Source organism: Chenopodium album, chromosome 24, assembly GCF_948465745.1.
Source record: "Chenopodium album chromosome 24, dcCheAlbu1.1, whole genome shotgun sequence".
NCBI classification, from domain to species: Eukaryota; Viridiplantae; Streptophyta; class Magnoliopsida; order Caryophyllales; family Amaranthaceae; genus Chenopodium; species Chenopodium album.
In genome coordinates, this window is record NC_137857.1 from 9726579 (window position 1) to 9742000 (window position 15422).

Sequence of the window (15422 nt, forward strand, 5' to 3'; positions counted from 1 at the left end):
GGTGCTAGATGATTTCCAGCAGGAAGGTTCTGGCGAACCATTTCTCAGTCAGAGGGGCAGTGGGTCTCCTTTTTTGTTCACTTACAAGCATAGCTACATAGCTAGATAGAGCACAAGCTAATACAGACTCCCTACCCTCTGCTCGAGGAAGGATCAATCTGAGAATCAAGTCCAGGGCAGTTTAGTTCACCACCCAGGCTCCCATTTGTCTTCGTGAGAAAGGGCATATGGGTAATAATCTAAAATAACATGATTAAAAAGATCCAAATTAGATGCTTAAAAGCAAATAGAACAGTTTCATTGGGTCCAGAACAACCACCACTTTTAAGTGTATATCAAGCTACTGTTGATGAGAATAACGAATTTTAAATTCTATCCAACACATAAAAGATCACACATCAATTTCATTGAGTAAAACATAATATACAGACATGAAACTTGCAATAAGACTGATGAACAACACACCCTGTCACTTTTCTTTGGTTGTGCAGTCCTGCTCTATGGCATGCCCTGATTAAAAGCATAACAGAAAGACTCACAAATCACGAGCAACAGTTGGACTTCTGTCCCACAGGCTGCCCACGGATTGGTACTGTTGTTGGTCTGGTAGCGCTGGATGCTGGTTGGCTTGCCACTCTACAAACGGAAAAAGTGAATTAGAAAACATTACGACTTTCCAGCCAAAAGGATAATCATCAATTAAAAGTGTAGAACATAGTGAAGCAGAAATCTATATCCCAACAAGGATTACAAACATAGCCAGGCCATAACACAAGATGCTCTTTAGACTGCTAAGTGTTAACCACCTAATCTTGTAATCTGAAACAATTACTCTGCAGAATTTTGATATAGGGCTTTTCCCAAAGTTGAATAATAAATCCAGCACATATACAAGGTCATACATCATCATATTTGCTCAAATCCATCTTGTAAACATCATAGGACTTGGTTCATATAAAAGCTATCGAAAAATGATGATGACCATATTGATTTGGTTTTTCTCAGAAAAGAGAAAGCAAAATTAACCTTTTTTTGATCTCTGCAGCCATTGTCATGAATGCGTCTTCTACATTTGTTGAATTCTTAGCACTTGTTTCCAAGAATGGGATTCCAATCTCATCAGCGAATGCCTTCACAAAAGATCAGAAGCATAATTAGTTTTCAAACACCTCATCATCAAATAAAATCGTCAAAATAACAACAATTCCAATTTAACTATATCAAACAGCCAGATGGTCAACAGAAATCTTATCTTGGATGTGCTTTCCCTATTTTCAATGTATCATAATTCATACCCATAGGCCATAGCAATAGATGTATCATAATTCATTCCCTCTACTGATCAAAATGACTTCCACTTGAGCTCCAGGAGACAAATTTCACTAATTTTAAGTATTTTAATCCACAATTGAAACAACAAAAAAAACCCTACACAAAGAACATACATAGTCATGGTTCCTACAATTGGATAAGGCCAGTTTCAATTATCAGCATATTGCTAAATGCTAATAGGATGACTCTTTTCGAAATATAGGTTCTTATTTCTTTATAGGGTCCTTCACATTGGAAATTGACCACACTTTCTACACTAGGGACTACATTTGTCTTTCAATGGCACCAGATGACAAGTGGGATAGATGGCTTGCAGCAAGAGAAGGTGACACTTAGGTTTCAAAAAGCACACATTCTTCCAAAAGGATGAAATTTAAAATCGATCTTCTCTCAATATTTCATTTTTGCAGACAGAAAGTAGCATTGACCTAGATGACGATTCATCATAGCAGGCTGATCCAACACCAAAAACCTCGGAATGAATAGATGATATAAAATCAAAGTCCAAGAGTAGGCTAACAATACCTTTGCTGTTTCATATGAAACCACCTTGTTAGAAGTCAAATCACTTTTGTTTCCGACCAAAATTTTGACAACATTGTCACTTGCATAGCGATCAATTTCGTTCAGCCATTGCTTGACATTATCAAAGCTTTGTTGATCTGTTACATCATACACAATCTAAAAGAAACATCACATTAATGCAAAGAAAACACAAACATTAACAAGGCACTATGACTTTTAGATATGAATACAAAGATTTATCAGCTTACTATAATCCCATGAGCACCACGGTAGTAGCTACTTGTAATAGTCCGAAAACGTTCTTGTCCTGCAGTATCCCACTATATTGGGCAAGAGTGACATCAAAGTCTGTTTCCAAGCTTACAATTCACATAGCAACAGCAAAAATGCACATACTTACAATTTGAAGCTTAATAGTTTTTCCATCTTGCTCGACCGTACGAATTTTCTACAAAAGAAAATTTATTTCAGAAAACTGATCAGTAAAGTAAATCTGTCACTATTTCTTTTTTTCTAGATGCTCAAACTCAAGAATGAGTGTCCAACTTAAGTATGGAACTATGGATCCAAGAGTTTGACAAAGGGAAACATTTTATTATATTAAACATAAAGAAAATGATACAGTTAAAAAAAAATCATGATACCTAGAAACAAGGACACTAACATTTTACAACTCATATATTCCGGTACTTCTAAAAAAAGCAAAAGAAATAGTCTTTGAAATATTTTACTTAAATACTTATCATTGTTCAGACTTCAAGGAGTGGAAGTAAAGATAAGAAAGAGCAAATACATGAAAAGACAAGAAAAGAGTAAAAAAAAAAAAAAAAAAAAAAAAAAAAGGGAAAGGACTGAAATTTTTAGCCTTTTAGGAATAACATCTTAGACTGATCAACTGTATTTTAACTAGTCAAAGTACCTCAACCCTTCACATTCAATATACAAATGTGACATTACAGCAATGGGTAGAATAAATCTTTATGCCTACAGACAACCGGCTAATACCAAAGCAAGGATCACCTCACTTAGCTGACTAACAGCCCTACATGTTCGAATGTTTCATATCACCAATTAATGTCTCAACTTCCAGATATAGGGTTTTATAACAAAGTCCTATAACTAGAACATGAAACAGACAATTATTTCACACCAAGTAAAATTTACAGTTCTAACTGTCTAAAGAAAAATCAAATCTACTCAACATAACTTTTTATAACGGGGTAGAGGAAGGAGGAAAGTAGTTCATTGCCACATCAGGAAAATATACTCACAAAATCAACGCCGATTGTGCTTATGTAGCTCTCGACATATGAATCATCCTGCATAAGAGAAGCATTAAAGCACCACTGAGTACATAATAATCATTCCTTCAGAAGCATGAAGCAGAAAAGGAGTCGAGACCCATTTCCGCAATACAAACAAAACCCAAAGCTAACATTTTACCGCAAATCTCAGCAGAAGGCATGATTTTCCAACACCAGAATCTCCAATAAGCAAAAGCTTAAAAAGGTAATCACTGCACCACAGACATTGTTCAACATCAAAATCACAGCACATCAATCAATTGTCTTAGACTGAAAAAAATAACATAATTACAGAATAACGTCTATATTAACCCACCATTTCATCAATCATTTCCAAAGAACTACATTTTCACCAATTTATTTACATACATTGTAATTTTTGCAAAATATCAACAAACCATAACCATAACCATAACTAATTACATAATCATTAAAAACAAGTCCACCTATTTAAAATTACATAATCTTCTACTAACATCCAAACAACCTACACTATTTAGCCCCAATTAAAAAAAATTAAAATACCAAATCAGAAAACCCTAACCCTAAAATCTAGTCTACAACTGAAATAAAACAAAATTAATGCAATATAAATAACAATCAGCTAAATTAAGAGAACATACTATTCTTGATTCATGATGGCAAATCGTGAAGATGATCGAAACCCTAGATTAAATCGATCTTTCACCCAGAAAAATTGACGAGTGAAAGAGTAGAATTAGATCGATTGAGTAGAGAAAATAGGGATACAGAGATTTGGGGGAATCGTGGTTGCAAAAAAATTGGGGGTAATTTGTTAATGAGACCGACGATTGAGAAAAAGAAATAGTGCGTGTGTGGGTGACCAGTGTTTATACTTTAGAAGAACGTGTGAAGGCCGGGATCTTTGTGTCTTATGAACTGCTGTGCACGGCTTCTTTTCCTTAGCCAGGTGTATTAGCTTTTTCTTTAGTTATTAGTTCAGACTATGTTATGGGACGGAGAGAGTATAATTAATTCGGGTAATTCTTAACCCAACAAGTAGATGCATATACTGGATGGATCTAGTGATGGGTCAGGGTGTATTCGAGTGGCGATACAACTCATCACCCGCTAATTTAATTAGCGGTTTTATTTAAGGTTAACATGCTAGTTTAATTAGTGGTTTTAATATAAGGGTCTATTCTCTTCAGCTTAATTTCCGTTCAGTTCAGTTCAGCTCCAATCAATTCAGTTCAGTTTATTTCATTTCAGTTCAGTCAATTTTTAATTTCCTTCTCTCATAAACAATTCATTTTAGCTCTATTCAATTCAGTTCAGCTCCAATCAATTCAGTATAGCTCAGCAAATCAGAACAGGCCCTAAATCGGCAAAAAAAAATAAAATGCTTATAACGGATGATGTGGAAAGAATGCCGATAATTTTGTTAGAATGTGTCCTAATTAAAAAATTTACACTTTATTTTATTCACCTTATTTTGTTAAACTAAAATTATTTTTGTTGAATGGATATTCTTTAAAAATACTGTTTTTTTTTTTGAGACAATAGAGCTTTTTCCCTAAATAATGCTAGCAAGACACCCAATTCCCAAATTACGGTCAATCTTTTTTTTAATTCCCATTATACCGTCCACGTAAGCTAAAAGAAATAAACCGTTTTTTTTTTGTTGGTTCAGCTATAAACCGCTACTTGAAATAGCGGTATATATCAGAAAACCGCCACTTGAAGTAGCGGTTTTCAAAATAGAAACCGCTACTTGAAGTAGCGGTTTATGTCAAAACAAAGTAGTGGGTTTCAACATGGAAACCAGTCGCAACTCGCAAGCTTTATTCTTGTTGTTCTTATAAGCTCACCATTATATACAATTAAAGATGGGCATGGGCCGTGCCGGCACAGGCCCGGCACGGCACGGCGGCCCACCTGTGGGCCGTGGGCCGTGCCGTGAACAAAAATCTGGGAATCGGCACAGGCACGGCACAAGGCACGGTGGCCGACCCGTGGGTTGGCACGCCCGGCACGACACGTGGCACGGCCTGGCACGGCAATAGTAATTTAATTTTTATTATATGTATTGTTGTTTTTTGCTAAATTAATAAAATTATTTATATAAACTTAAACCTAATTAGATAAATAATTTATATAACCTTAATTAAAATAAAGTTGTTCAAAACAAAATAATTAACATTAACATAAACATAAGTTAATAACATCATTTATATAAAACTAAGCTGTACTTAAAAATATTTATATATCGTTTTTTATTTACGTTCATTTTTGTAAAAAAGAAAAAAAAGAAAAAAAGAAAAGTGGCACGGTTTGGCCCGCGGCCCGGCACGGCCCGCCAGGCACGTGGGCCGTGCCGTGGGCTGGGTGTGCCAAATTTAGGCACGGCACGGCCCGCCGCGGAGCCGACACGGCACGCCCACCACCGCGGCACGGCCAGGCACGGCCCGTTGCCCATCTTTATATACAATCTTCAAAATCAATGCTTATTGTTTGTCAAATTTATTATGTAAAATGAAAATAAGAACAAAATTAACAAGTTAATTAGGTGAAAACAAAATTAGGGTTTATAAAATAACTCTTCATATGACCCCTAATTTACAGCAGCACCAGGATGGGGTTGGGGGGCTAAAACGATGTCAGTAGGGTGGCAAGAAGCCAGCGGCGGTAGGGGAGGAGCACCACCAGAAAGGGTGGAGGTGTTCTTCGTAGTTGAGGCAAAAATCCTTGCTGCTTGAATAAATGGTACTATGGTAGTGGATTTTTATCAAACAAGAGACCGCTACTTGAGGTAGCGGTTTTTAGTTAGTATAAACCGCTACTTCAAGTAGCGGTTTTCCAACGTACACCGCTACTTGAAGTAGCGGTTTTTCAATTAAATAATATAATTCCCTTGAACCGGTGACGTGGATGGTAAAGTGAGAATATTTGTAAAAGAGACCGTAATTTGGGAATTGGGCGTTTTGCTAGCATTATTTAGGGAAAGGGCTCGAGACAATAGGGCTTTAGACATTCTCTAGTGAAGTATTTTGTATTGGAAATCACTCTAATTTGAATAATGACGTAAAACTAGAACTTGGCCGAATAGACCCCAGATGCTTTCCCAGGTGTTACGCCTAACCAATTAAAGCAAAATGATTGATAATCACAACACATTACGTCAAATTAATAATCAACTACAATGATTGATAATCACAGGCTCACAGCATATTACGTCAAATTAATAATTAACTTAGGACCATTATTAGAAATTATCACTTTAGCGTAGAAATGTAAATATTACGGGGTACATAATAATTAGAGAGCATATTAATCATCTGCTAACCCAGCTAAAAAAAACATCTAACTGACATACAGAGTAATTCGACATTAGATCCTTCTAAACACAATTGCGTAAAATTCCAACAAAAGGAATTATCGTTAAAAACAGCCCTGTAACGGATCAAAACTAGTATAGAAAAAGAAGAAACATAATGAATATAAGTAAATGCATAGGAAACAAAATTTAGATAATTTCACTATTAGCACATGATACTGTGGCCTCTATCGCTGTTAGAATAACAATGAAATGAACATAGAACTCAATTATTGAAGAGCTGTGACTAAAGTTTCAAGTTTTTCAAGGTAGATGTCAGCAAAGGAAGCTTGTCGGGTGCCCTATATTTGTAGTCTCTCTCCAAGGCTTTGGCGGCAAGGGAATGCAACTCACCCTCCTTATCCTCCTTGTTTCGGCCTTTGGCCAGCTGCCCGATAGCGGCAGTACACTGTAATTAGAGTAAAGAAAATCATTAGCAACTTAAGGCAACTTGCAGGTAGATGTTGGATGTGATGGGCGATGAAACAAATAAATATGCCATGTAGGAGGTAAGAATGGAGCAAAAGAACAAAACTGACCAGGCAAACACCATAAAGCGCCCTAGTGTTCTTGCCTCCTGTAAAATCTATGGTGGCAGCATAGTATTTCTTGGCTGTCTGAAGGTTTTCCAATCCTCCAAGTGTGTAAAGCACCTATGTGGCCAAAGAAAATAATTAAACAGAATATATGTCAAGCTTAAAAGATATTATAGGTAAGCTGAAAACAGCGCAAGCCAACATCAGGCACGAGGCCACCATTCAATGATTCCATCGTCAACACTCAACAAGGATAGCATATAACTTATGAAAGTGGCAGTAAAATTTAAGAATCTTATCCCTTGAAATGAAACTCATTAACACATAACAGTTGTAAGAGCAAATACACGCCATCCACTTGGAAAATTAATATTACATTAGACACATAACTTTTAAAATTCAGTATTTCCAACATCAATGAAAATATGACATAACCAGCACATGTTTATTGTTGCCACAATACATGGTCCTAGTCGTAGTCACTACATTAGAGAATCAGTGAGAAAAAAAGTGTAGTCATAGTTAACCTACTTAATGTTAGGGTTCTAGGCCATGCCAACAACTTAACAAAACATGAATGGCTGGAAGTGTGACAGATTTGTGACATATTGATAATCACATATGCAATGAATTGTTCCCTTTATATTTATAGGGCTAGCTCCTCCCTTTCGCACATGTCAGTGTCTCAAACCTTAGCTAGCAAAAAAAAGGCAAAGGGTTTGGGCTATAGGAGAGTATTAATCCATTCAGGATTTGACAAAATATATATACCAGGTCAGTGATTGGTAAATAAAAGTATTAGCATACCCAAAATACTAATCCCAAACTGCAGTTCTAAGCTTCTAACTATCAGTTTCAAAATAACATTGTCTACTGTACATACTTGCCAAGATGCTGGTTCATAGACACTTTCACATAATATGATAATGCATGCTAATCAAAATTACTGAACCAATAATTTAATAGCTCATACAATTCAATCTGTTAACTGCAGATTTTCTATAAGCCATAGTTATTCAGAGTGTAATATAACTGTCCACCCTTCTTTAATAGAATATCTCACTCGATTAACATACTGCTTCCTAATAATTCATCTCATTAGAGTGCTCCTAAGAGGCTAAAACCTGTATATTGTGCGGGGGCAGGTCATTCGGACGAATCAAAATTGTTAGCAGCCTGAGTCAGGCTAGGGTTAGCAATAAAATAAGGGTCGTTATGGGCTGAGTCAGAATATTGCTCTAAAACCTGCCTGGTCAAAATAATGTCCACTTTAGTCAGAACCAATTTTAGTAGGGCCGTTAACAAAATACAAAGGCTAAGTGCCATTTGGACCATTTAGTGTACATACAATGGAGCAATACTGAAAAAAGTTAATTCATGTTATAATATAAACTGCAAGGTGCTTCATGTAACACATTTTTACTTGAAGATTACAACTTTAAGCCTTTAAGAGCTCAAAATATGCTCTCTATCCACACTTGACAATCAAAACATCCCCATTTTTAACTTCGCTTACTTTTTAATTTGACATGTTAAATACAAAACTATACTGCATGTCTGCACCCACTTCAAAAAATGTCTAAGTCCATCAATGGGACTACTCACAAGCACAATTTTGTATCAGAACTGCAAAGTACTCCATGGTAAGTTGGTGGTGTTGAATAAAAGGGAGAATTAGGAATCACTCATGTCCACAGATAATACCACTTTCTTTATCGAATTTGGTTCTAGAAATTTCATTGCTGCCCCCAAATAATACGTATAGGACTTTCAGGCCTCCAATTCCAGGATGCAGGCTTATCTAGGTTGATTCTAATGGTTCCAATTCTAGTCAAAAGGTTCTCCAGTAATATTACACAAAACCTCCAAAAATAAAAGTTTGAAAGAGAGTAAAAGTACTTACATCAGCATAAGCAAGGTGATACAAAGGTACTGTGGGTTGAGCTAATATGAGCTCCTCATAGCAAAAAGCAGCTTGCTTATACCTAAATACATAAAGCATTATTTTAAGCATGCGGGAAGGAGTTTGTAAGTTAGAGGCACATAAATTTGAATGATTTACAAGTCAAGATGCCTTACATCTGCAGTGAGACATAGATTTCTGCAAGTTCCCTCCATGCATCATTATCTGCCATAAATCTAGCAAAAACAAGACAAATGAATGACTTCTCATGATCTCAGATACATAAAGTTGTAGAAACACTGTAATTACTTCAAAAGAGGGGAAATTAAATGCAATTATTATTTCAATATTAAATAGGACAAATCACTAAGATGGTCACGACATGCTATCTTTACATCACCATGCATTGGGTAACTAAGCAGGAAGAATCCAGTTTTCTTAGTGGAAATGTTAGGCCCTGTTCTGTTCACCTTAAAAAATTAATATTAAGTAAAAATAATTTCAGTTCGGTAAAAATAAGTTCAATTCAGTAAAATTAATTTCAGTTCAAATAAAATAATTTCAATTCAGTAAAAATAAGTTCAGTTCAGTAAAATTCAGTTTTCTTAAAGAAGAATTATAATAGAAAATCAGCAAAAATAATTTCAGTTCAGCAAAAATAATTTCAGTTCAGTAAAATTAATTTAAGTTCAGTAAAAATAATTTAAGTTCAGCAAAAATAATTTCAGTTCAGTAAAAATAATTTCAGTTCAGCAAAATTAAGGTGAAGAGAACAGGGCCTTACTCTGGTTGGTTGTACAGAACTGGTATGGAAAAGTCTGATTATCATGTATATTGCTCTTAATTTGGACAAAAGAAAAAAAAAATAATAACTTTTATTGATTTCTAAGGAAAAGTTTGATACTGTGTAAAATACAATGATAAACACAAATGTAATCTATGTCTATCATTTCAATGGGAGGGAGTAACAAAGTAGACATAAACCACCAGCAATTCTGATATTCTGATGCAAGAGCCTTACACTTTCAAATATTTGTTAAGGGATTCAATGGCCTTAAGTAGATCACCATTAGCCTTTGCCATGGCCACTTTTCTTTTACGGACCACCTACAGAGAAAAATTATTAATGTGATTGCTTCAGATATAAAATAAGTTCCACAAACTGACTGCTTCAGTAACAGACAAGACGAATCACAGCCTCACAGGCCATCAAGTGTCAGCTCATTAAAGGTTCAATAGATGCAACAGTGATGAGAAACAGGAGGGTGTAGGCAACCAAGGAAAATGAAACTTACTTGATCAAGTGGATTGTCTTCAAGAAGACTTGTGTAAGCACTTTCTGCCTCTTCCCAACAACCCTTTGCTTCTAGCAACATAGCCTCTAACTTACCTGTAAAACATTCAACGTACAGAACATCAAAACTAAGTTTATAAATAGCCTTATTGCTAAATCCGACTCTCGATTGTTCTATAACTACTTTGTCTACTTACACTTAGAACATAGAGCCTATATTCCTATACACATTGGCAAACTAATGGTGTACAAGAGCTGCCAAATTATATTTTCTACTATGAAGTATGAACACATATATGCATTAGTACTACAATTCCCTTTAAGTTCTCCAGCACATGTAACATTAAAAATAAACATCCATGTGATCCACAGTTGTTGAACAATATGTCACTTCACTCTTTAGAGGTTCCAATTTCATATAAAGCATTTGACATGGATCCGTAAACTTTTGTTTCTCCAATTAGTATTATGTATCACACCTGGGTATCTATAACCATTCATGGTGTAGGATATGAGACTGAAACAATTGGAGAAGAAACCTTCGATAGTAAGAGTAACAGAGATCATTCGATACATATTTATAACCGAAAAAATTGATAAAATTGATCCATCAATCAAAGATTGTTAACAAGGATTTCACCTTCATACTCACAGACAAAACAAATTGATTCATGGGATCTACAGTTTGCACTCAACTGCTCATTTTTTAGGACTATTTTACTTCAGGTTGGTCCTCCTAATGAGGAACTGTGAAAGAATAAACCCTTTCCGAACAGAGCTATATTTATATTCTAATGCCTGAAGTTCATTATACTAGGTTTATATTTAGAAAAAGCGATCCCCATGTCCTTGCTGACATATTTTGTATTCTCAACAGACATCTTTTCTTTTCAATCTGTGAGTCCAACTTTGAGCCTTTTGTTGTCTAAGATTGATAAACCACATAGTATAGCATCCTGCTTTTGCTCACAGCATCAGTTCTTACCTTCTGTCAAAATATTCAAATCCTTGGACCATCCTCTCTAACTTGTGGCCAAATACTTCACCTGAACTTCTTGGGTGTCAATCTTACAAGCAAGATCTGCTTTATCTTAAAGCCTATGTTAATATGTACCTAATTCTTCACGCTAATGACTAAGCTTCAAGTCACAACATTTTAATTTTCGGCCATCCTCCTCTATCACAACATCCCTTCAACCAAAAGGCATTACCCAGACCTTAAGCACATACTGTGCTAGATCATTTAATAATTCCTTGTATTCCTTAGACTTTAAATCAAACTGTTAAAGCAGGTAACCACAACCGCTATTAACACTAACAATTTGATATGATGCTGCTAATTAGGGCAGTAGAAATGATTATGTGCTTTGGTTCACTCGAATGCACACATCATGCTCAAAATAAAGACTGAACTCTCTCTTAGTTACATGTAATGCTCTAGAGATCTTTTTATGAGGCTTCTTAGACCATATAACCTTGTTTCGCCGGTTGGACCCAACAACATTATTTTCATTTGAGAAAAGGTCCAAAACCAACACCATTAAAGAATGAAAATGCAGACCACATATCCATTTCGCATATTAATATGAAAAATGTCTTCTTCCTTATGGGCAAACATTATGTATTTTCCATTATATAATTTCACTTTGATAAGTCAAAATTAAAATTTAAAAAAAAAAAAAAAAAAAAAAAAAAAAAAACCTTCCTTATGCATCCCATTTTCACATCAGACCACCTTTGTCCCTCACAATACACATTTGTTCTTGGTATTGCTGTAATTGCGCTGACAGATTGTTCGATTTAAGATAATCTTTTGAAGATTAATAGACTTTGTGAGTAGTATGATGTGAATGCATTGGAAATCCAAGATTATGACATAGCATACATGTGTCTTTCAGCATTATTTTCTCATCAACATTCTCAGCAGTAGTGCATGGCAATAGACATCAACGAAGAAAAACACAATTGCAACTGGAGATGCATTAACTGAACATAGGCATAGAAATTCCATATCAAACTATACGTAATTTACATTAACCTTTTAACTAATGTTATAACAAATTGAATACATCTAGCTTAGGTGACCCTTGCACACAATATAGATTATAAACCATGAGTTTGTTCAGAAACCAATTTAATTTCGAGTAGAAAGGTACACAATAACATATAGCAAATAACCATCTTTCTTACTTCCTTGATCAAATTCATTAACAAATAGATCCGTTTGCTTCCATCAGAGAATGAACCTCATACAAGTGCAGCCTATCTCATTCTAAACCTAAATTAGTTGCCTCACAATTGAGAATTTTATTTTTATAAATAAAGGAGAAAAAAAGGTAACAGGGTTCAGTACATGAGAAGTCACACAAATGTTGAAGGAATCTATAGGTTAACATTATCATTGTGTAAATGTAAAACCTAATCTCTTATGATCCAATACAAATCAACAAATCACAGTTTATCTTGCACAAGTCAATGGATCAAGTAATACACAAGTCAATGGGAACAACTCACCAACTCTTTTGCTGTCTGGGAATTTCTTGCTCAGAATTTCAATGCAGTCCTGCAAAAACTTTACATCAATAGATCCATAGGGAGAAACAAATGACAGGTAATTCTATTCTTGTGAGTTGTGATTAAGAAATAAAACCAGCTTTATCCATTTGGTGAGTATTAAGCATAATTTGTGGAGCAAGACAATGACTTGGGAGTGAATTAAGCAATGATTGACATATAAACATAGATGGCATGAAGCATTATTACATACCCTTGCTGTATCAAGAGAATTGCAGTCCATGGCAGCAATGGCAACTTGCTCATATAATGTCCATTCTACAAAAGAGAATCAATATTATAGTTCAATAAGAGACCTAAAACCCATGTTTTTAAATGGAGAAACTTGAAAATTTGCTACACAAAACACAAATAATAACTACCAACCAGTACAAAGTACATATCCTATTTTGTTACCTATCCTTTAATCTGTTACTCGTGTAACTGTTATAACCTTAACCTACTTAAGAAAAGTAGCACAACTAATTCCACTAGAGATGAATAGAAAGCATTTTCTCAAAAGAAAATTAGGAAAAAGTAAATATCAAACTATATAAATTAAAGAAAGTTTACCTATTTTTGTCTAGCAACAAAAAATTGAAATTTTCAACAAAGTTGCTAAAGATCACAACCTAGGCTCATTTGCTCATAAAAGTAGGCACACAAGGAGAGCTATGAGGTGGATATAGGCATATAGCCCCAATTTTTTCTAGACAAAACAATGAAATTAGAATCTGGATCTCCTAGTTTGTAGCATAAGATAAGCCCATAGACTGTTGCATTATCTAAGAACTGTCTTAGATCACATTCTAATGATGAACAGTAGTGGCAAAAGTAGCACACACAAACTGTCCTTTGAATACATAATAAGGCCATTACAAACCACACCAAACACTAATTAAGGAATATTCAAATTAGTATACCCCAATATATATCTATACTCTCTGAGTCTCACATGGGGGAGCTTGAAAATCATTTGTGAAGTGTTAACAAATAATTTCCCAAACTTATACTGTGTTCGGATGAGAAGATTTGGGGAGCGAGGGTGATGATCCTTTTCATCATTTGTTTGGATACAAATAGGGGGAGCTAGGGTGATGATCCTTTTCATCATTTATTTTCCTTTTATTTGGATACAAATAGGGGAAAGAGGAGAGAAGGGAAAAGTAAATAAATATTTACTTTGATAAACCAAATCCTTTGCAAAGCTTTGGAGGCGAAACACAAGCCCACTCCACCGTCCACCCTTCCCCATCCCTTCCTTCCCTTACCCTTCAACATTGCATTCGAGCACACAATTAGAAATTCTCAAATAATTATACTCGCCAGCTAATTCTTGTCACTTTAGTAACAGTGGACTACATCAAAGATTAGTCTGCGATGGTATTTGAGCAACATAATTCTTTTTTTCTGCCCATTACACCACTACTAATCTTAGTGCAAGGATAAAATCACCAAATTCCAATCCACACTACATCTAAATTTCAATTTAACCGTTAATATCCGGAAACAATTGCCCCAATCAAACAATACATCAAAACTGGAATATGCTTATTACAAAGAATCCAAATATAATTCAATATCAGTGAAAGTAAGCTAATTTTGAGTACGATTGCAAGCATAAAATTATTCGAATACAAAAACAACAAATTCTAATCAACAATACATTTAATCAAAAAACAACCATTAATTACCAAAACTCCAATCACCCAACATGAAAATTGGAATATACCCAACAATAAATACCCAAATTAATGTCATTAATCAATGTAAATAACCAAATTGATGAACAAACAATCAAAGTAAAACCCAGAAAAATTAACCAGTACCAAAATCCAATTTAAACAAAATCGATTGAATTCGAAAGTACCTTCATCCGCAAGAGCAGATCGCTTCTTGGGATCATTCAAAATCGTTAATCCATGCTTCAAAACCTTATCAGAGCGTCGAATTTTGAGTTTACGAACCAAACAAAGGTATTCCCAAGCACCTCCACCACCATGCTCAACTTGAGATTCTAATCTCTTCAACTCTGTCTCGTCTAATTTGGTCACCATTTTCTCTCTCTTAAATCTGAATTTTTCAGTGGTTTTGTGATTGAGATTTGAGAAGAGAGAGAAAAAGCGAGGGGATTTGACTTGCAGTGGTTCAGGGTACTACTGCTACTACTTGGTTGTGTTGCTGTTATTAATCATGGATCCTGAAAAACCAATGCAAGCTCCAAGATCTTTGTGTTTTGTTTTTGTTGTGTATAATTTTTGGGATTAGGACTTTGTGCTTTTGTGTAGGGGTGTAAAAGCTGACACGGCACGATAATTTTGTGGAGCACCCATGGTTCTATGATGGGTGATGATGGGTGCTCCATGGGTCAAGGGTAAAGGTAGGCTATTAGGCATATAGGCTCTAGTCGTTAGCATGGAAGTGTGATGGTGCCGAAGCACAACAAGGCCTAATATAGTTTTTGGAAAAAACGTAATGGAAAGATTACAAGTTTTTCAACTAGAGAAACATATATTCGTAGTATATTTTGAAGGGGAAAGTTTATCATTTTAGCCAATGATTTGGGGTTAAAATTATAAAAACGTCTAATAACTCACCGTATTCAGGCAAAATCTGAAGAATTTTAATAGAAAAACGA

At 35.1% G+C, this 15422-nt stretch overlaps 2 protein-coding genes across 2 annotated transcripts; both read right to left on the bottom strand.

The window, feature by feature from the left end:
- Positions 1 to 228: 228 nt before the first annotated feature.
- On the bottom strand, positions 229 to 4047 carry LOC145610007 (GTP-binding protein YPTM2-like). Its single transcript, XM_081665255.1, has 8 exons — positions 3785 to 4047; positions 3301 to 3373; positions 3129 to 3176; positions 2258 to 2305; positions 2106 to 2177; positions 1858 to 2013; positions 1027 to 1130; positions 229 to 636 (listed from the first exon to the last, which is right to left on the bottom strand). Exons 1-8 carry the CDS (start codon positions 3796 to 3798, stop codon positions 543 to 545), a joined length of 609 nt encoding a protein of 202 aa, XP_081521381.1. The 5' UTR covers positions 3799 to 4047; the 3' UTR covers positions 229 to 542.
- A 2552-nt stretch (positions 4048 to 6599) lies between these two features.
- On the bottom strand, positions 6600 to 15038 carry LOC145611254 (uncharacterized). Its single transcript, XM_081666565.1, has 9 exons — positions 14655 to 15038; positions 12999 to 13063; positions 12746 to 12794; positions 10233 to 10327; positions 9959 to 10044; positions 9114 to 9173; positions 8938 to 9019; positions 7038 to 7151; positions 6600 to 6907 (listed from the first exon to the last, which is right to left on the bottom strand). The coding sequence occupies exons 1-9, from the start codon at positions 14839 to 14841 to the stop codon at positions 6746 to 6748; spliced, it is 900 nt and encodes a 299-aa protein (XP_081522691.1). The 5' UTR covers positions 14842 to 15038; the 3' UTR covers positions 6600 to 6745.
- Between the last annotated feature and the right edge of the window lie 384 nt (positions 15039 to 15422).

Coding starts and splice junctions, on each gene's coding strand:
- LOC145610007 (XM_081665255.1), bottom strand. Junction 2,306..3,128: donor GCACAATCGGCGTTGATTTT/GTGAGTATATTT, acceptor TTTCTTTTGTAG/AAAATTCGTACGGTCGAGCA. Junction 2,178..2,257: donor AAACTATTAAGCTTCAAATT/GTAAGTATGTGC, acceptor TGCCCAATATAG/TGGGATACTGCAGGACAAGA.
- LOC145611254 (XM_081666565.1), bottom strand. CDS start 14,841: ATGGTGACCAAATTAGACGAGACAGAGTTGAAGAGATTAGAATCTCAA. Junction 7,152..8,937: donor ATCACCTTGCTTATGCTGAT/GTAAGTACTTTT, acceptor TTGGCCACATAG/GTGCTTTACACACTTGGAGG. Junction 6,908..7,037: donor CGCTTTATGGTGTTTGCCTG/GTCAGTTTTGTT, acceptor CTCTAATTACAG/TGTACTGCCGCTATCGGGCA.